The 22,281-nt window shown below is 47.6% G+C and overlaps 1 protein-coding gene across 4 annotated transcripts in view; it reads left to right on the forward strand.

Annotated features, from left to right (window-relative positions):
• SHISA6 (shisa family member 6) overlaps nt 1-22,281 on the forward strand; it is a 275,521-nt gene that overhangs the window by 120,797 nt on the left and 132,443 nt on the right. For 2 of the 4 annotated variants that reach the window (XM_041771846.1, XM_041771847.1), the window contains exon 3: nt 8,185-8,280. The exons of the other annotated variants lie outside the window; for them this stretch is intronic. In XM_041771846.1, the coding sequence (XP_041627780.1) occupies nt 8,185-8,280 (96 nt within the window). The remainder of the gene's footprint in view (nt 1-8,184; nt 8,281-22,281) is intronic. 4 annotated transcript variants of the gene reach the window in all.

Below are 22,281 nucleotides of genomic sequence, written 5' to 3' on the forward strand. Positions count from 1 at the left end.
TATAGAGTATTGCACTGCATGTTTCATAACTCTTTCTATGTGATGGCATCCTGTTTTTCCTCGCTTTGCTTAGTATACTCAACATTATAACAGACGGTCCTCCAAGTTGCTACTCAGAGCTCTGGTTCATTCCAGTTGGACTGTAGCATAGGATTACGTCATAGGAGTATAGCACTATTTATCACTTGTTCTCTTGGTAGGGATATTGAGCCCCTTCCACTTGTCTTTATTACAAACAATACTCATATGAACATGCTCATGGGTATCTCCTTATGCTCGTGTGTGAGGATTTATCTACCTGAAGGGGGGGATTTGCTGGTTCAATCAAATATCCGTCTTCAACTTTCCAAAGCAGTTGTACAATCTACACTCCCAGCAGAAGTGTTCAAGGGTTCTTGTTCCTGCTTATCCGTGACACTAGTGTCAGGCATTTTTACTCTTCCCAGTCTGCTGGGTATGAAATGATATCTCATTATGGCTTTAATTTGAATTTCCCTGATTACTTGTGAGATTGAACACCACTTTATGTGTATCGGCCCTTTGGGTCTTCTCTACTGCAACTCGCCTGTTCATCTCTTTGGCCTGCATTTTCCATTGTGTTTTTTTTTTCACCTGCTTATTAATTTGGAATTCTTTATGAGGCTTAGTTATTAATGAAAATATATGTTTCAAGCCTTTGATTTGCAGTTTCACGACTGCTTTCGACCCCTCGCTGTTTAAGAATGCTCACTTGTTTCCTTTTTAGTCTGTACCTTTTGCTCCTTGTTTCAAAATCCTTCCCTACTTTGGGATCATTAATGGAATGGCCTTTATTCTTTTTCTGGAAGTATAAGGTTTAGTTTTTCACACTTAGATCTTAAGCCCACTTTGAACATGTGGTTTTTGTGTTTGTGTTTGTTACTGTTTTTTTGTATTTCTCTGTGTATGTATATGTATTTCCCCAATCATTCTACCGCTATTAGATGTTAAGTCTGATATTTTTCTCCTCCTGTGGAACTTCTTTTCTCTTCTTCCTTCTTTCCATTATCTTTAGTACCTTTTGGCAGAATGGAATCAAAACATCTCTACTCCAAACTGTTAGCAAGCTTCGAATTATTCTGAATGCCTTCTATATGTATTAACTCATTTAATCTCAACAACCAATGAAATGGGTATTATTATTGTTTCTCTTTTGCGTCTGAGGAAACAGACATACAGAGAGGTTTGAATCTTCTTGTCATCTTGCTTCCAGAGGGCGTGTTCTGTGAGCAGTATCTGTCTCTATGGAAATAAAAGTCTCAAAATTCTTCAAAAGGTTGCTTCACTTTTTTCCCCCACCTTTAAAAAAAAAGATATTATTTATTTATTCATGAGAGACACACAGAGAGAAGCAGAGACATAGGCAGAGGGAGAAGCAGGCCCCCCGTGGGGAGCCTGATACGGGGTCCCAACCCAGGACCCCAGGGTCACAACCTGAGCCCAAGGCAGACACTCAACCGCTGAGCCACCCAGGTGCCCCATTTCCCCGACTTTTTAAAGAGTTTCATGAAAATGGCATCTTCCTTTAATTTTATATTTTAATTAATTTGTTATTTCCTTTATATTTTTAAAAGACGTTTCATCAGAGTATATCTAGATTTTGGTCACTTCTAATGCAGAGTGTGACGCTTGATCTTTCCTTTTGATCTGAAGACTAAAGTCTTCCCATCTGCTCAGAAGAAAAGAAAATTAACTTTTAATCGTTGTTTCTGAATGATCCCTTCTGTCTCTTCTGGGAATACTGTTGGAAATTGATGGAAGTGCCTAGAATCGTTCTCTCCATCTCTTGTCTCCCATCGTTTCTGTCTCTTTGTCCTCTTTGCCATCGAGTACCTGTCACTGAGGGAGTATCTCTCTCATTAGGATTTACTGTACTGATTTCCTTCAGGATGCAGTCCGCTGGCCATATTTGCAACCCAGGACAGCTGTCCTGGTCAGTTTCTTTTCCTCCCTTGGGTATTGATCTAATTTCACAGGTGCAAATCACTCTTAAATGTTACTGAAATCACCATTCAGATATTATGTTTCCCCTTCCTGTTTCTTGCAGCACATCTCCTAACAGAGAAACTCCCTATAGTCACTCAAAGTTGCTGCCCTAACTAGAGCCACCAGCATGGCACGACTCAGAATTCAGCCTCAGACCTCTCTTGAGCTTTCTCTTTCCAGAGGGCCAGTTGAACTTGAACCTTAGTGCTGCCCCTGTGACTTTCAGACTTCAGGATGCTGGTGATACTGAGAGAGCCAATGGCAGAATTAAAAGTAGCGAATCCAGCCAGGGGCTGCATCACACAGTTAGGGTTCAGCAGGTGGTAGCAGGTGCACTCTGCAGCCAGAAACCATCCTCGTTCCTGGCAGGGCTGTGCGTTTGTCTGCACCACGACATGGGTGTGCTCATGCTGCTCAGCAAGGGTGCTTGCAAAGCTCTCGCCTACCTCTGCCAGGCTCTCTGCTGGACGTGTGGCTCTTTCTCTGGAAACACTCTTTCTCTTGATCCGAGTATTGTTTGGCTTCCTGTCTCGATGGCAGGCAGGAGGGCATAGACTTATGGTGGTGGCTGCAGACAGAGAAGGATATGGTTCTTTGTGTTATGTCTAAAGATGTCTGGATACTCATTCATCACACATCTCTTCAGCTGCTGGACTGTACGCATCCTCAGGGGAGAGAAGAGACATTGACTCCCACTGTTCACCCCATCCACCTGCACAGGGCTTTGCTTTTACTGATCCTTCCTCTCATCCTGCCAAAATAATTGTTCCTCTGGAGACACAGAGAATGTGAATCCTTCTAGACCTTGACCTCCTAACCTTGGCCTTGTATCCAGCTGAAGGGAGATCTGTCAGTTGTTCTAACACATTTGTTCATAGAGTGTGGCTCCTGGACCTGTGGCCATCGGCAGCATCACCTGGGAACTTGTCAGTCATGGAACTTACCTCTGACTTAGTAAATCAGGAATTCCGGGGCTGGGGTCTAGTAATCTGGGTGCCTTCATGTGAGTCTGAGGTGCTCAAATTTGAGGACCACAGCTCCAGCAAAAGCTGAAGCTATCACCCTAACTTCTCCCACTCAGCGTCATGGGCAGCTTTCCCAACAAGCATCCTGAGAGATGCCTTTGAGAAATGTAAACGCTCCGGGAGACGTGGGGCTCACTGACAGGTCCTTAGACTTGTTTTTTTTTTTTTAAATTAATTTTTATTGGTGTTCAATTTACCAACATACAGAAAAACACCCAGTGCTCATCCCGTCAAGTGTCCACCTCAGTGCCCGTCACCCATTCCCCTCCACCCCCCGCTCTCCTCTCCATCCACCACCCCTAGTTCGTTTCCCAGAGTTAGGAGTCTTTATGTTCTGTCTCCCTTCCTGATATTTCCCAACATTTCTTTTCCCTTCCTTTATATTCCCTTTCACTATTTTTTATATTCCCCAAATGAATGAGAACATACACTGTTTGTCCTTCTCCAATTGACTTACTTCACTCAGCATAATACCCTCCGGTTCCATCCACGTTGAAGCAAATGGTGGGTATTTGTCGTTTCTAATGGCTGAGTAATATTCCATTGTATACATAGACCACATCTTCTTTATCCATTCATCTTTCGATGGACACCGAGGCTCCTTCCACAGTTTGGCTATTGTGGACATTGCTGATAGAAACATTGGGGTGCAGGTGTCCCGGCGTTTCATTGCATCAGTATCTTTGGGGTAAATCCCCAACAGTGCAATTGCTGGGTCGTAGGGCAGGTCTATTTTTAACTCTTTGAGGAACCTCCACACAGTTTTCCAGAGTGGCTGCACCAGTTCACATTCCCACCAACAGTGTAAGAGGGTTCCCCTTTCTCCACATCCTCTCCAACATTTGTGGTTTCCTGCCTTGTTAATTTTCCCCATTCTCACTGGTGTGAGGTGGTATCTCATTGTGGTTTTGATTTGTATTTCCCTGATGGCAAGTGATGCAGAGCATTTTCTCATGTGCGTGTTGGCCATGTCCATGTCTTCCTCTGTGAGATTTCTCTTCATGTCTTTTGCCCATTTCATGATTGGATTGTTTGTTTCTTTGCTGTTGAGTTGAATAAGTTCTTTATAGATTTTGGAAACTAGCCCTTTATCTGATACGTCATTTGCAAATATCTTCTCCCATTCTGTAGGTTGTCTTTTAGTTTTGTTGACTGTATCCTTTGCTGTGCAAAAGCTTCTTATCTTGATGAAGTCCCAATAGTTCATTTTTGCTTTTGTTTCTTTTGCCTTTGTGGATGTATCTTGCAAGAAGTTACTGTGGCCGAGTTCAAAAAGGGTGTTGCCTGTGTTCTCTTCTATGATTTTGATGGACTCTTGTCTCACATTTAGATCTCTCATCCATTTTGAGTTTATCTTTGTGTATGGTGAAAGAGAGTGGTCTAGTTTCATTCTTCTGCATGTGGATGTCCAATTTTCCCAACACCTTTTATTAGACTTGGTTTTCATGCTTACTTTTCATTTCATGTAACTCAGTATTTTCCAAGCTGATTCGACTATAGAATTCTTTTTTAAAAAAGATTTTATTTATTTATTCATAGACACACAGAGAGAGGCACATAGACATACAGGCAGAGGGAGAAGCAGGCTCCCTGCAGGGAGCCCGTTGTGAGACTCGATCCCAGGACCCTGGAGTCACGCCCTGAGCCCAAGGCAGGTGCTCAACCACTGAGCCATCCAGGTGCCCCTGTCACCTGCTTTTGTTCCTGACACCTCAGCATATCTTGCCTTTACTCAACGCAGAGCCTCAATGTTGAAGCTCGACCTCCTTTGTGCCCCAACTTCTACGAACTTATTCATCACCATAGACTGCTCCTGAATCAGTAGTGTTTCCACCAGGTTCAAGTGTCAGAGAAGAGTCACAACTGTGCCATTGTGACCATCCAGACCGAGGAGTAAAGTGGCTGGTGTCAGAGTTGTACAAATATTGGGCGAGGGGTGCCCTCGGAGCCAGGATTATGGCTGACCAGCTCCACAAACATGGGAGCGTGGCTTTTTCTCAAAGCTCTTGTGGGAAGTAAGGAGCCTGGGGTGCAGGATGGAAGGGACCCACGGTTTGAAGGGAGAAGAACTGGAAGCTAGCTGTTGTCTTCTTTTAGCTTCCATTTTTCCATTGGTAAATGGGGGCATAATAAGATAGTAGGCAACTATCTTGGTGATTAAACTTTAAGAAAATGGTACATGTGAAAAATCTCTTAACCTGCACTATGCTACAAAATGTTCACTACTGTGATATCAACAAAACAAACCAACCCTGAGGCTGTGTTTTCAGAGGCACTGCCTGGCATGTAGTAGGTGATCAGAAAACTTGAGTCACTCATTCGACAAGCAGAGCCTTGGAGGCCTAGGCTACTGCTCAGTCCCGAGGGACATTGTTCCAGCTGACAGATAAGAATGATTTGTAAGTGGCACAGGCACTGTTTTATGTTTCATCGTCCTTGGTATTGATTCGCGTATCAAAAATTTTATTTATAAAAGAGCACAAAAATAAACCAGCCCAAATTCTGCAGGATGCATCACCGGTTCTGAATTAATGAGGTCCAAATTTATGACACTTTGGAACTGTCACTTCCTGGCCCTGCCCTGCCATCATTGGGGGCGGGGTAGGGAGAAAGTGACCATGTCATACAGGACAGAAGTCCCTCTCTCTTTGCAGTGCACAACCCACCCTCCCGACCCCTTCATCCCTAAAGAAGATGCATTTCTCCAGGTACTGGAGACGGTTTCTGGAGCTGTGACGTGGCTTGGGGTAGGGGCAGAGTCCTCTTAACTCCAGTAATTCTATTCTGTCAAATTCTGGGTTGTGACCACAGTATTTTATAGCAATAGGGCTCATCATAGCAGGCTGTACTCCCTGAGGAATGGGTATGGAGGGCACAACAGAAGTGGTGGCAAAATCCTCTCAAGTTGTTGTGCTCGGACAGTTCTCAGAGTTTGGTCCCTGGACCTGACAGCATCAGCATTACCAGGCGACTTGATAGAAATGCAAAATCATGAGCCCGTCCTAGATCTCCTGAATCAGAAACTCTGGGAGTGGGTCCAGCAGTATGTGTTAACATACCCTCCTGGCTTTTCTTTTCTTTCTTAAAGATTTTGTTTATTTATTTGAGAGAATGAGCAAGAGAGAGCAGACCACCAGCCAGGGGATGGGCAAAGGGAGAAGAAGGAGCAGACTCCCAACTAAGCAGGGACCCCAATGTGGGACTCGATCCCAGGACCCTGGGATCATGACCCAAGCCGAAGGCAGGTGCTTAAACAACTGAGCCGTCCAGGGGCCCAGCCTCCCATCCTGGCTTTGCTGATGCACTCTCCGGTTTGAGGACTCTTGGTGTTGGAGAAGAAGGAAGGAATCAGGCCAGCCAGATTCTACTCATCAGAGGTTGGGCTCTGGAGCTCAAAACTTAGATAGTGGGTGGTACCAAGCACCCCCGAGGGTCCAACAGATGTTCATTGAACCAACTGAACAAACTGAACTTAGATTATCTCTCCATTTACCCCAGGACAGTGGTTCTCTTTTCTGGTGGCACATTAGAATCAGCTAGAGAGCTTCTTTAAAATGTCATTGCCTAAGCCCAGACCTCAATGAATGGAATCAGAATCCCTGGAGTCATGTCTGGACATTCACATTTTTAAAAGCTTCCAGTTGGTTCCAACATGCACCTAGATTTGAGCTCTACTAATGCAGAGGGCACCCTATTAAGAAAAAATGTGTTTAGGTTGTCTTTATATTTACCCTGTGTTTTTTTATTAGAAATTTATCTTACTTATTTATATTATGAAAGAAAAAAACTTGGAAAATATGGAACCATTGAAAAGAGAGAAGAAATAAGACTCAGGTTCTAATTGTCTGAAGGCAGTTGGCAGTATCAGTTGTGTTTTCTTTCAGTTTTTTTTTTTTTTTTAATGCTCTGGTTTGACTTTTTTACAGCATTGTGATCATATATAATATAGCATTGAGAGAAAGGGGATGGAGGACCAGAGCCAGGGGGGTAAAAAGAATCTCGAGCAGATCCCACATTAGTGCAGAGCCCAGAATGGGGCTCAGTCTCACGACCCTGAGATCATGACCTGAGCCAAAACCAAAGAGTTGTATGCTCATCTGACTGAGCCACCCAGGCACCTCATTTTCTGTCCACATTTTAACTTAACCTTGCATCTTGGGTAGTTGTGCACACTGTCTTACTTCTAAGTAGCTTTTAACGTGCTCCTGTAGCAACATGACGAAAATATGACTTGTCTTCATTTTCCTATGTCTCTACCTCAGGATGACATCATGGAGTCCTTTTTTCTTTCCCATACCTGTATTTCAAGAGCATTGCGGAATCCTGTTTGGAATGTCAGAAGCAGAATAATACTCTCTTTTCGCTTTTAATTTCTTCTCCCAGGAGCCCCATGCACCTGCACGTTTTCTTAGCCCAACCCCACAGGTAGACGGCTGCGTGAGACCAACAAGGGATAAGGGCTTATTACAGAAAGTCAGGAGGGGAAAGCAGGAAATATTTGCCTGGTGTTTTACAACCACCGTCCTGTCGCTCTTCATCAGCTGATCTCTCCGAAGCCACGAGGCTGTGTTTCCATGGGGTGTGGTGGGACTCATAAACAGTCACATAGAGAGCAGGCCTGACCAGACAGACCCCAGCCTAATGCTCTGGAAAGAAAGAAAACAAATGAGCGAGGCCAGAAGGAGCAACAGGGGAAAAGCTAGGCCAACGGACAGGATGGTGGGGCTAATCCACTGATGTTCTGGTGTGCTCAGTCAGAAATGCCAAAATCAAGCCACGTGGACTCCTGTCCCTCTGCTTTCCGTGTATCCTTCCTATAACTTTTGTCTTTGTTGTGCAATTATATATATATATATATATATGTATATATATGTATATATACACATATACATACACACGTATATATACCTACATGTACTTGTATATATACTTGATATATATAGTTTTTATATATACTGTGTGTATATTTGAAATATATATTATATATGTTTATGAAATAATATATATATTTTTTTCTTGATGGCGTCTACCTGCTGCCTCCGCTGCTGGTTTGAAACTGACTTCCTCACCCCTACCGGGTGAGCTGGAGCTGCAGGGCTTGCTTTGCTCTTGCTGCCATGGGTCTGCCAGGTAACTGTGCCCCATCTTCTTGCAGGACATTATGGGAAGGATGCTTACCGAAGTGGAGGACCTGATCTCCATAACTTCATCTCATCTGGATTTGTCACGTTAGGAAGAGGACACACGAAGGGTACAGTGGAAACCATTTTTTACTAAAACACACAGGTTGCCTAGGGAGCCCCGATCTGAAATGTGAAGATGATGGTGGAGGCCAGAGGCTTGTCCGGGACAGGGGAAAAGCAGGGGTGGTTCCGTGGCAGCTTGTCCTGGTAACGTACATGGCTCCTGACAGGAGGGACCAGCAGGTCACAGGTGTGCCTTTAGAGGACTATAGACTTGCACGAGACATCCCTCCTGCCCCGCCCCCGGTGTGGAGCCGGACCCCAAAGCCAGGGCTCCTGCGGGAGGGACCACAGGCAGCGTGGTGGGAAACTACCAGCGGACGTGACACCATTGGAAAACTGTTTGCTCTCCTCTTGGCTCTTACCCGTTTTCCTTTTTAAACCACATTTTATAAATTGATGTCAATGTTCTGTACTGTGGGTTTTGAAGCCAGCGTGCTGCATGTCGAGAGTTTCAGTGTCCTAAGTGTGTCTATGTAAACTCTTGGGTGGGGACGCAAAGGTAGAGGTCACGCAGACCTTCAAGCCTCAAGATGAACGCTCACGTGGCATTTCTGCTGAGCTGCTTTATGACCTAGCTGACAGCTTGCAGAGCATCTGTGCAGGGGGTATGGAATCCTCGATTCTGTCTTTTGTTTAAAGAGTCCTCCTAGTGTTGTGAGCATCCTGTCATATCAAGAGTAACCGGATCCCTGCCTCCTCTGATTACCTTCCTAACACCTGTGTACTGTTATAGATCAACTGTGAATTCTGTTGTAGGGATGCTGTATCCCTGTCTTCCTCTGAAATATGTGTCTGTTTTAAGTGTGAGCGAACAAGGACCTTTGCAATTTTTTCTTACATTCCATGCAACTACTTTTTAAATTCCCTATGTGATGTTTGTTCATCCTATAGAGAAAAAAAAAATCTGTATCTGTGTATGTATTTTCTGTTGTGTCTCTTTGTGTCTAAATAAAGTTTATTGAGGATACAGGTGGCATTTGTGGCTACTCGAAGTTGCAGAAATCAAATTGGGACCAGAAGGGGAATTGGGCTGCACGGTTAACCAGCAAAAGACACGCTCTTAGTCATACCCCTGTTAGCTGAAAGCTAGGACAGCCAGCCCCCACGTCATCTGCTCTGTGATGATTACCTCTCACTGACGCAACTAATGAAACAGATCTGAAACATCGCGTTTTAAAACAATAACAAAGAAATGTATTATCTTGCATAGTTTGGGTGGGTTAGGAATTCAGGAGCAGCTGAGCTCAATGCTTCTGGGTTGGAGTCTCTCATGAGGTTCCAGTCAACATTCCAGCAGGGGCTGCATCATCTGAAGGCTCAAGTGGGGTGGAGGACCTGCTTTCAAGATCATCCACACACATCATGCTGGCTGTTGGCAGCAAGCCTCAGTTCCTCCCCCACCACGTTTGCTCCACAGGCTACTTGCGTGTCCTCATGGCATGGTGGCCGGGCTTCCCCAGAGTGGGTGATCCAAGAAAAAGAAAGAAGGAAGCCCAAATGTCTTTTATGACTAAGCATTTTCTCAATATCTTATTGGTGACATGAGCCAGCTATCTTCCAGATGGATGGGAACTACACAAAGGGGGAGTATCAGGTGCCAGAGATCCTGGAGGGCCATCTTGGAGGTTGGCTACACCACACTGTTACAACCCATGGGGCAGAGCTACAGATCTGAATTTTTCAAACAGAACATGGAAGCTCTTTTTTTTTTTCAAAAATATTTGATTTATTTTTTCATGAGAGACACACAGAAAGAGGCAGAGACATAGGCAGAGAGAGAAGCAAGCTCCCTGCAGGGAGCCCAAGCAGGACTCGATCCCAGGACCCTGGGATCATGACCTGAGCCAAAGGCAGATGCTCAACCACTGAACCACCCAGGTGTCCCAGAACATGGCAGCTCTTACCAAGCCTTCCCAACTGCAGAGGTTTCCCACCCATACCCTGGACCCTTATAGGTTGTCCAACCTGAAACACCAAACAGCTCAATCTAAAGAACTTTACATATATATATAAACTCTTCAAATGTTATGGTTTTGAGTTCATATGCTCATTCAACAAATATTTCATGAGGCCTGCTAGAGGCCAAGCAATATTCAGAAGTAAACAAAATGGACTCTGCTTCTGCAACACTCCCATGCTTCTGGGGGAAGCAGACAAAATAAATCCTTGATGACACAAGCATGGGGAAAACCCCAAGCAGGTGCAGGGCAGGGAATGCTGTGGCAGGAAGCCACTCTTGTCGGGAAAGGCAGCATGGGGGAGGCGGTAATTGGGCAGAGACCTGCATCCCAGGCAGAGGCGATAGGAAGGCGGCCCTGAGGTAGAAGCTTTATTGCAGCATCGAGAAATAGGAAGGGGGCTAGTGTGAATAGCACAAGATATTTCCTACTGGGTAGGAAAGCACAAGAGTAGGAGGACCTGGGACCAGAGCCGGAGGGGAGCCAGATCAGGCATTTATCTGACGGTGGACACCAGGTTGCTTCCAGACTAGACCCCCATCAGAGCAACATAAAGGCAACTCTCTGTCCCTGATTGTCCTCTGGGTTGCTTTCATCCGGGAGGCTCTACCCTGCCTCAGGTGTAGGACTTTGCTGTGTCTGCTACTGAGTTCCTAGATCTTAGCTTGTCCAAGTCTCCTGCAGCCTTCCTGCGAGCACATGGGACCCCAGTCATCACCCTCACCGGATCCCGTTGATCATTCCCTTCCTAACAAGGTCTCTGAAATGTCCTCTCCCCTCCAGGGATATACCTTGTGTGTATTTTCCTATTTAGATAATAACTAGAGTTTCATGAGTGGGGAAACTGGAGCTGGGGGAGGAGCTTTGGAAACAGGGATCTCTTTCCAATAGGAGGACTCGTTCTCCCTGCACAGTCTGGATCTCAGGACAAGGGCCCAGCTCCATCTTACCTTCTTTCAGAGCAACCGAGTCAGCTCTGAGTAGTACCTATAAGCACAGCGGCCCCATGGAAACACTTGGGAAGGTAACTCCCTACAGGCATCGAACATGGGGCCATGTTCATCACCTGGGTTTTATGCTCTTCCTTTTTTTTTTTTTTTTCTATGTATTTCTTTTGGCTTTCCCTCTACTCTGATACCTCTGCCTTTCTCCCGGTTTTCTCTTCTTCCTACATTGGCTTGAGGCCTTCTGGTGGCACCTGGCCACTGTGTAGCCCCCACTTGCAACACTTGGAACCAACAGGGTAGCAAACTCCTGCTTTAGAAGGTCATACCATTGCCCTGCCAACCTGCATCACCCAAATTTGAATATGTTTCTATCAGACTGTGATATCTGAGAATCGTGCATTGATGGCCCCTATTCTAGACAGTGCATCTTTGGATGCTTGGAGGCCTCCAACCCTCTCTACCATTTCAAAGGCCCCAGAGGCATCATGGGGAGAGAGCTGCACTCTAGCTTCATTGGTGGCTTGTTCAAATTCAGAGAGTTGAGGGTGAGGATGCTTTAGAATGAGATCCATAGAGAGTAGGATGCTTTAGAATGAGATCCATGGGTACACAGGCAATTAAAACTTCTGACACAAAGCCTACACCAGGGGCTGTTTTTTGGTTAATGGGATTGTGAAGGTGAGACATTAAAGAACAGAAATTCTGACCTTGGGGACTTTGTAACCACAAAAGCCCCCTGTTCCATCCCTATCCTGTTAGGAAACCCCATATTTTAGCTTAGGAGGCCACCCAGCCATTGGTCAGCCTCCCAGGGGGCATAGCACTGCCTTAAGCTCACAGGTACCAGACTTTGTACTGATGCCCCTTTTCAGGACTAACTGAATTATGTGCTCCACTTCCTATAATTCTTACTTTTTCCCTTATTTTTTTTTATTTTTTTATTTTTTTTAATTTTTTATTTATTTATGATAGTCACAGAGAGAGAGAGAGAGGCAGAGACACAGGCGGAGGGAGAAGCAGGCTCCATGCACCGGGAGCCTGATGTGGGATTCGATCCCGGGTCTCCAGGATCGCGCCCTGGGCCAAAGGCAGGCGCCAAACCGCTGCGCCACCCAGGGATCCCTTTCCCTTATTTTCTCCAAGGAGTTAACTGTCCACTACTCTGATTTCTTCCTTTTACTTCCTGCTTACTCACCCCTTAGGCTAAGTGGAAGTCAAGGCCAAGGAAGATGTTATTAGAGTGACCAATAGTTTAGCCCAAGGTCCCCCTACACCATTACCTCTGTTCTTTAGACAGAATCACCCAGACCCATGTAGGACCCCAGAGGAGTCTGGAGGAAAGCAGAGCATCCCCCTAGCTGCCACAATGAAAACCCAATGATAAAGGTTCCTATTTGCTGAATATTTACTATGCACCAGCACTTTGACATATGCTGTCTTATTTTCACCTTTATGATGACCCCAAGGGAGAGCTCTCATTATCCTCATTTTGCTGGAGAAAAACTCAAAGTAGAGCAGTTGAGTAATTTGCACAGATGAACGTCAAATAGTCACTTTCATTCTAAATCCAGACCTATTTCCGAAGATCATGCTCCCAGCCACTGCACATCCTTCCTCTTGGACAAGGAAGGGGCCAGAGCAGTGATGGGCAATGATTCCACAGGAGGGGCCCATGGCAAGCTCTCCATGGCCAGTGGCTGTTCTTATTAGATGCACACATTTTGGAGGATGTGAAAATCACACAAAAAGAAGATGGACCAGGAATAGTGCACCACTCGCAGATGAGCACTCGGCTGTCCTTCTAGAAAGGACGTGTAGGGACGCCTGGGTGGTTCAGTGGTTCAGCATCTGCCTTAGGCTCAGGGCATGATCCTGGAGTCCCGGGATCGAGTCCCACATCGAGCTCCCTGCATGGAGCCTGCTTCTCCCTCTGCCTGTGTTTCTACCTGTGTGTGTGTGTCTCTCTCATGAATAAATAAATAAAATCTTAAAAAAAAAGAAAGAAAGGACGTGTAGTCTGCTAAGATCAATTTTCAGGATCTGTCCAAAGGAACACACTTACAGGGACCCTATTCTACTTCAGCATTTTGGTTAAAATGTCAGTCGGGCTGCCTGTTTTTGAGTCTGGTCAAAAGAGCTACAAAGAATTCTGTCCAGAATCCTCCATGTGTCAGTAACATGGATCCAAATGATCTCTACTTATGTGTCCCAGGCCGGGCCAGGGAAGGTCCTTTTGGGCTGCCATGGCAGCAATGCGTGTGTGCTCACTGAGGCTGTCTCCTGCACTTGGGCAGTTTGCATGGTGAAAGTGATGTGCTGGTCCCTGTCTGCTTCTCCTCTGATGTTTCTGTTTACCAGGTCCTTTCTACCATGCCAGGAGCCAGATAGAGGGATGTGTGTGCATGTGTGTGTATGAGAGAGAGAGTGAGTAAGTTTGGAACAGAGGGGGATCCCTACAGACTTTGCTAAAAGGTAGGAGCTCCAAAGTAACGGCTCCTCTGTAAGAGGCAGACACTTTGCTCACCTGGTCATTCATGCCTTCAGGGAAGCGCGTATGAGGAGCACCTGCTCTGTGCCAGACACTGTACTAGGCACTGAAGATACAGCAGACACACTTACAGGCCAGTGAGAAGTGATCGAAAGAAGGAAATACGTGAAGCATGTCAGGTAGGGTTCGAAGCTATGGAACAAAACAGGACACAGAAAGGGAGGGAGCTGGCAGTTCATAAAAGCACCCACAAGGCTTCAGAGAGAAGTGCCATTTGGGCACAGACTGAAGGAGGTAAGAGGTTTGGGGGAGGGGTCTCCCAGGCCACACAGGGCCAAGGCAGGCCATTTAAGGATCTGGTTGCCTTTCTGGGCAAGATGGAAGACGAAATGGTTTTGGCCTGAGATATTAGGAAGCTGGAAGTCTGCGGGAGGGATGGGGTTTAGGCAGAGGCTGGGAGTGATGTGAATCCAAGCTGGTTCCCTATTAAGTTGTAGATGCTTATTTCAATCAAAGCATCCATGCAGAAATGTCAGGTTCAGGAAAGAAGTTCAGGCTGGGGATATACAGGTGGGGGTTTGTGATGGGTGAACTTAGGAGACAACACGAGGTCAACTGGGGAGAGTGTCACTTCCCACACTTCCCTAGTGAGCAAGGCTCTAGGAGGGAGCCACTGGGCACCCAGCATGCAGAGCATAGCCTGGAAGCAAGCAATTCAGGGCAGTGTGGGACCTTGGAAATCGAGTGGAAAACAGAACAAGAGTGCCCAAGGGGGACCGTGATCAACTGGGTAAGCCATAGAGTGGTCCAATGAGCTGAAGCGTGAGCAGCGACCACTGGGTACCACCTGGTAACATAGAGGTCATTGGTGAGCTTGGCAGGAGCAGTTGGAGGGAAGAGGCACATGTGTATCTGATGAAGGCAAGAGAGAATGAATGATGCCTGGGCTGTGCTGTTATGCGATTGGGGCGGACTGGGTGATGAGAAGAGCAGGCGTCATTACGCTATCCTTTTTGGGGATGCGTTTGAAATGTCCCATGATAAAAAGCTATAGACGATTCTTTAAAATAAGAGAATGGGAGAAAAAGGATAGACTGCAGGTATGGACAACCCTCTAGAGTTTTAATGTGAAGCAGGGCTGGAGGGAAGTGTGATGCGAAGAGAGTTGTGTTTTGTTTTAAGACGGGAGAAGTCACGGTGCATTTGCGTGCTGATTTGAATGGTCCAGTAGAGAAGGGGAAATTGATGATGAATGTGGGTTGGGGAGCATGGTGTTTCAGAGGTGGTGTCCTTGATGAGCAAGAGCAGATCGGATCCACCACGTAGATGGTAGATCTTAGCCAGGAGCAAAATCCGCCAGAGAAATCCACCACAAATGGAAGGCAGAGCATTTGGCCCCAGGTGCATGCAGGTGGGCATATGCCATTGGTGCTCAGTGATTTGGAGAAGCAAGATCATTAGTTGTGAGCGAGGATGAGGGTGGTCGACCAACCCACTTTGCCCCAGATGATCCAGTTTTGGCACAGAAAAGCCTGTGTCCTAAGAAGCCCCTCAGTCGTGGACAAATGTGCACACTTGGTCACCCTAATGAGGACATTTGAGAAACCCCAGTCAGTGTGGCTTCAGAGCATCTTCCATAACCATCTCCAGGGCCCAGAGATGCAGACTGAGGATGCTGCTGGCTGGGGCTGGCCTCTGCATGGCTTCCAGGTGCTCAGAGGACTTGGGACATCCCCAAAATCAGCTGGGAGACATAGACAAGGCCAGAGTGCCAGAAGCTGCCGCCCTTAGGGCCATTCCAGGCCCTGCAGAAAGATCCTGAGCAGATCTCATTCTGTCTGAATGATGCTACCTGGAGACCGGGCTGGCTATGGTTAGCACCACTGCCCAGCCAGACTCTCCATGGGGTCTGAGGCAGAGGTAAGGCAGAAGCGTATAGGCTATAGGCTGCACACAGAAGAGGTAGGAGCATTAGAGAAGACCTGAGATCAGAGCTGGAAGTGACTATCCTGATGCCAGTTTGGGAGTCTCAGCAATGAGGGCCATGATGGGGGATGGCACCCCAGCTGCAAGTCCCCAGATATAAGGACGAAGACCAGTGATCCAGAGGGATGGGGTTGGGCCAGTGGCACCTGTCCCTTGAGCATGGGATGAAGCCAGGGATGGGGTACTAATATACAGAAGGCCTGCAGGTGTTAGCCAGTGATGGGCCTGGATGAAGGTCCTACCAGGAATAAGGGGCCAGGGCAGGGGAGAGAGAGGACCAGAGCCTTGTGGTCAGTGTGGTAACTGAGAGGTAGAGCGTAAGAGGTGGGAGACCTTTAGGTCATGACAAGGCCCAAGGGATAACATGGGAGTGGCTCTGAACAAAGCAGAGGGACCAGTGAAAACTGAGCTGAGGGGCAGGCCTCCACTTATCCAGGGCCCCCACGGCTGTAGACAGTGTACCCTGGGTACTGCTAGGGTAGCCAGGGCTCGAAATGAGGTCTTCGATTCTAGAAAAGAAAGAAGGGGCAGGCAGGCCACCCCACCACACACACACCAGGGTTTGAGCAAAAGCCTTCAGACCATCCTGTGGATTGTGACAAGGGGGCACCCCTGAACCATTTGACTAAAGAAATCCAGCTTTATTATTTTCATAGTCTAGGATCTGGAGGAGTGAGTGGGCTTCCCTAAGCCAAGGTGTTGGAAGGCTGGACTCCAGATAAAGCACAGAGCTCAGAAGGCATCTGGTCTCCATGGCAACACAGAGCCTGGGAAGTACAATAAGAGCTAGAGGAGGCTGGGTCTGGCCTGCCTGAGACTGGTCTCTGAGAAGCCCATGTGCCACCTGGGAGCCTTCTTCCCTGTACCTTCTCCAGAGGCCAGGGTGGGCGAGAAGAAGTGGGAGCCAGGCAGGGAGGAGTCTTGGCTTCTGGTCTGAGTCAAGCTGTCTCTGGATCCTTCTGCTCTGTACCGTGGGACAGCGCCCTTTGCTTCCTCTCTGCCTGTTCCCTCCCAATGAATGGCTAATAGCAAGAGCCAGCCTTTGACTGTGTTGTGCTCGGCCTCATGGGGTAGCATTTCGCGTGATTCAGCCCCGCACACACAGGCTGAACCTAGGCCTCATGCTTAGGAAAACACGCAGCATCAGCGCGATTCCCTACTTTGTTGCATGGCGTCTACCTCACATAGTTGTTAATTGCTTAATGTTGACTGCGCCAGAAGCAGGGATGGGTCTGCATGAAGGGTGAAGGTCATGCTCGCCTGGTGAATCCATTGCTCAGCATCACTGCTGATCCAGCAAGAAGAAATAAAGCAGAACCAAACCAGGACCATACCCTGGGGAGTTATCAACTGGACACTTCCATTTGTGAATTCACCATGAAACCCCCCTTTGTATGTTGGTCCAGCGAACAGGAACACCCATGACCTCTCCCGTCCCTCAGGAACCAGAAAAGGTGTTACGTCCCTTTGATGGCAGTTAGACCTTGCAGATGGAGCCGAGGAGCATGGTGCCCGCCAGAGCCAACTTCCTGAGCCATCCAAGGGTCCACTTCTAAGGTAGAACCATCCTGTTTGCCATCAGGAGGCCCACTTGGAGCCTCTTAAGAATGTCAGTTCACAAGCGGACCATCCTTTTAGATTCATCTCATTCTAAGGGCAGTGCTTGGGTTGAAACAGCACATGCTGACAGGTCATGTGGTATCTAAGCTGTCATCCAGCTCACGCTACCTTGGTAAATCATGGTGTTGAGAAAAAAATCCCCGTTAATACTTGTCTGTGGGCCTGCTATCTTGGGTCAGCTGGGCTGGTGTAAGGAGAGGAGAGGTGACACAGGGCAAAAAAGGGGGTCAGGATACACTGGGAAATTGCCTTGGGACATTTTGACTCACCTATAGGGCACATGGATGTTCTACTCAGAAGACGAGGAGCCCAGATACAGGTGGATGTCCCGTAGTCTCCAGCAGGGAGGCAAGAGGGATGTCTTGTCCGTACATTGAAATCAGGGAAGCATCAGTCCTCAGCTTTTGCCAGCCTGATTCCTTTTCTGCTTAGCCGGTAGGGGAGGCCCAAAGGAAGCCTGGAGCATCCCCGAATCTCAGTGGTCCCTTGAAGTCCCCATTGGGAGAGGGTAGAGGATCAAGTTCTTTGGTTTTCCCAGAGGTTGGCATGCTCAGCCAGAGGTCTGGGCTCCTCTGGGCTCTCTGCTTGTTTTGTATTTGCTTGCCAGCGCCAGATCTGAGTTTTCTCTTGCCATGATCCATGGCCCACGTTGACCTCAGCGGCAGGTTTATGGCCAGTGCACCCTCTTCCTGGCACTGGTCTTGGCACCGACTAGTCATCCAACTTGGGAATCTCCCCTTCTCAGGAGCCAGCCCTTGGCATTGGCTTTCCCTCCTCCACTGCTCATTGCCAAGAGTCTCAGGAACCCTGACAGCTAAGCTATGGGGCTTTTGGGTCTGGGAAGGTTCTGGGAGTGCCATCCCTATGCCAAGCGGGAGTCTGTGGCCAGGAGGCAGCCTCTCAATCCACAGTTGCCAGGGTTTCATGGTGGACAGAATAGTGATGACCTCTGTTCTCAGGGCACCAGTCTCTGGCACGTAACCATATAATTCTATGACTCAGCTTCTGGGCAGATTACGGACGTAGCAGGATGATGGCATGCCAGCCCTTCCTGCCCAGACTCACGGCCTCAGCCTCAGTGTTACCGACCTCCAGGTAGTGATATAAACCTCCCTTGTTAACGGGGAATGTAGTGAGAAGAAGAGGGCCACTCATGTCAGGCTCATTGACGCCCGGCAGCTTCCCCACCTGCTAGCCATGTGACCTTGACCTCTATGACATTCATCTCCAAGATCAGGTAATAGTGCCAGCTGCCCCACAGGGCTCTATGCAGATCGTGTGAGATAACACACTCCAGAGCTCGAAGCACTCAAGCAGGGGTAGCTCTTCATATTGTCAGTGGCTTAAAATGCTGAAGAATCTTACCCCTCAAGGGATAACATTAGGGCCAGTGCATTGGCATCTCCTAGGAACTCGTTTGAAACACAGACCCTTGGGCTCCACCCCGAGCCTACTGCATCTTGCAGATTCAGACTCGAGCGACCTGTCCCAGATGTCAGCATCACAGGGCTTTGTCCATTTCAGTGAAGCTTAGTTCTCATGTTGGGCCAATATGAGTACAATAGTGCCTGGCTTCTGGAAATTTCGACTCTGCCAAACAAAAGGGAAGTGCCATAAAATAGATCCCAAGGAGAGTTGCGGGGAGGGCAGGATTTAAGGGAGGAAAACCTTTTCTCTGAGTGAAGGAGTCCTGACCTGCCCTTCTACAAGACATGGGAGTTGTGATGGTCCTTGCAGAGCGGGAAGACTGTGACAAGCCAAGAGTGGGGCAGGCAGTGGTGCCCCTCAGAACAGAGGCAGGGAGATGGAAATGCCAGTGTGACAGGGCACAGGACCGCTTTAGTGGGGTACAGGGAAGTGATGGGGGCCATGAGACGCCAGTAGGGAGCAGCTGGAAATGACACTTGAGAGGTAGGTTGGAGGCAGTGCCCTAAACCCTGCCAGGACCCAGGGGGAAAAAATACAGGTTGAGGTCAGAATTCCAGCTGGTTATCCTCACCCATCTTATCCTGTCCCTTTCTACTCTTCTGTCTTTGAGAATAAAACTAAAGCCAGGGGCGTCTGGGTGGCTCAGTCAGTTAAGCATCCGGTTCCTGATTTTTCGGCTCAGACCCTGATCTCAGGATCAAGCTCTGCATCAGGCTCTGTGCTCAGCACCGTGTCTGATTGAATTCTCTCTCCCTCCCATTTGCCCCTCTTCTCTCCTCTCTCTCTCTCTCTCTCTCTCTCTCTTTCCCTCAAATAAATAAATAAATAAATAAATAAATAAATAAATAAATAGGAACACCTGGGTGGCTCTGTGGTTAAGCGTCTGCCTTTGGCTCAGGGCATGACCCCAGGGTCCTGCAATCAAGTCCCGCATCGGGTTCCCTGCAGGGAACCTGCTTCTGCCTCTGCCTGTGTCTCTGCCTCTCTGTGTGTGTGTCTTTTATGAATAAAGTCTTAAAAATAAATAGATAGATAGATAAATAAATAAATAAATAAATAAATAAATAAAAATTAGGGAAAAAAAAGAATAAAACTCAGCAAAACAAGCACACACCAAGCAGGCCCCCGTGTGACACTGACTCCCTGGGTAGAGATGGACACGGCAAACTTAGAGTCCACTCCCTGCCTCTATTTCTCCAACTGAAAGCATCCTCCCTGTGCATCAGTCGTGGTGTAGCAGACAGCAGAGCTGAGGGAATCAGAGGAGAGCTCCTGGAGCCAGTTCTCCGTGGAGATTCAGCTCCCCCTGCCCCACCCCATCCGTGGGTTTGCCAACGTCGAGCCCTGCAAGTCTCCCTGTATCAGGCCTGTGTCCTCGAGCAAGCCAGAGTGTTGAAGGCTCGTCAGGTCCCTTGTTCTCTGATACTCTGGGGGTGATCTCATGATCTCAGGAACGGACCCCTCCTGATGTGAACCACAGCACGGAGTCAGGCAGGTGGCTTTCTCCCCCAGGAGACCTTTGACGTGGAATACCCCTGCATGTTCCCAGAGTGGCTGGATCTCCTGCCCACACTCCACAGTACGTTTAGGAAGACCCCCAGAATACATGCGTGATGCTAGAGGGAGGTAATTTTTTTTTTCCCCGAGGTTAACTGCAGATGGTTCGTGGCTCCTACCTGAATGCCCTTCCACTGGCAATGCATCAACGTGCAACTGGGTTCATGGGGGCCAAAGCTTATAAAGTATTCATTCCTTGAATAGGATGGCTGTCAGACGCTTGCTCTCATCATCTGCTTGCCAATGAATCCTTTCGCTTTTGCCCTGGGAGAGTAATTCTGGGGGAGCATAATGGTTTTCGGGTTTTTTGTTAAGAGCACTTGAACGCAGATGCCCGAGCCCCGCATCCATTCAACTGAAATATGGACACCAGCTGCATCCAGATTGAATCGTGGCAGATTTGACAGAAACTTACGTTTGTGCAGATGAAGGCCAGGGGCCCTCAGCCAGTAGCACCCCTGGCTTCTCGGGGGCTTAAGTAGAATTCTGCATGCTGTCCTCGGGATCTCTCCTGCCTCACCACTCACACCCAAGTGCATTGCCATTCCATTCTGCTCTTATCTCCTGGCCTTGCCCACTGCTTGCTTGCTTCCTCCTCCTCCTCCTCCTCCTCCTCCTCCTCCTCCTCCTTTTTCTTCTTCTTCTATTTTTAAGATTTTACTTATTTATTTTGAAAGAGCATGTGCGTGTGCCAGAGCATGTGCGTGTGCATTTTGCCAGGGGAGGGGCAAAAGGAGAGGGAGAGAAAGGATCTCAAGCAGACTCTGCACGGAGCTCAGAGCCCCATATGGGGCTCTATCCCACAACCATGAGATCATGGCGTGAGCTGAAATCAAGAGTTGGATGCTTGGGATGTCTGGGTGGCTCAGTGGTGGAGCATCTGCCTTTGGCTCAGGTTGTGACCCTGGGGTCCTGGGATCGAGTCCCACATCAGGCTCCCCACAGGGAGCCTGCTTCTCTCTCTGCCTGTGTCTGTGCCTCTCTCTGTGTCTCTCATGAATAAATAAATAAAATCTTTAAAAAAAGAAAAGAGTTGGATGCTTAAGCAACTGAGCCCCCCAGGTATCCCTGCTTGCTCCCCTCTTCACCCAGCATCTCGATCCATGACTCCCTCCCTTCCCATTTAGACAACTCTCAAAGACCTCTCAGGTGGAGATCCGTTCTTGCCCCGCACATCCTGTCCTCTGCTGAGCAGCCAGGGTGATCTTATTCTAACCTCATTTGATCCTAAATATACCTAACCTGACCTGAAGCTCAGACCTCTTGTCACTCTTTGCTTTATAAAACTTCAAAGGCCCTCTACTGGAGCCGGAGTCTTAAATATTAACCCTGACGCTTCCAAACAGCACTTCTGCATCATAAAAAAAAAAAAAAAAAAAAAAACGAGTTCAATGGCACGTGGGTGGCTCCATCTGTTGAGCGTCTGACTCTTGGTTTCGGCTCAGGTGGTGATCTCAGTGTCGTGGGATCGAGCCCCGCATCCAGCTCCACGCTGGGCTTACGATTCTCTCTCTCCCTCTTCCTCTGCCCATCCCCCACTCCCTTCCTCTCTTAAAAAAAATAAATAAATCCTGAGTTCAAAACTCTTAAAAGACAATTTGTGTTTACCCTTCCTTACTTCCTCTGTCCATCTATGGACACCGTGACTCAAGAACAAACACATGAGATGTGAGGACGGCACTGTCTGGTCCCCGTGTACTGCTTTTCACTGCTCTCCAATCAGAATTGGGCTCTTTCCTGTTCTTCCCTCTCTAGGGTCTTTGCACAGATGATTCCTCTGTCTGGAAAGTTCTCCTATGGCCCATATCAGACCAATATACTCATTGTTCAGGTCTCTGCTGGAATCTCCCTTCTGCAGGTTAGACTTCTTGGCCATCGAATGGAATTCAGACCTTCTATTATATTTTCCAGTTTCACTCTTTATATTTCCTTCCCTGTATCCTTCAAACAGTTATTTTTTTTAATTTGTATAGCTCCCTGCCTGATAGTTGTCTTTGCCACTAGCCACATGAGGAGGCACCA

This window comes from Vulpes lagopus, chromosome 10 (genome assembly GCF_018345385.1).
Source record: "Vulpes lagopus strain Blue_001 chromosome 10, ASM1834538v1, whole genome shotgun sequence".
In the NCBI taxonomy this organism is placed as follows: domain Eukaryota; kingdom Metazoa; phylum Chordata; class Mammalia; order Carnivora; family Canidae; genus Vulpes; species Vulpes lagopus.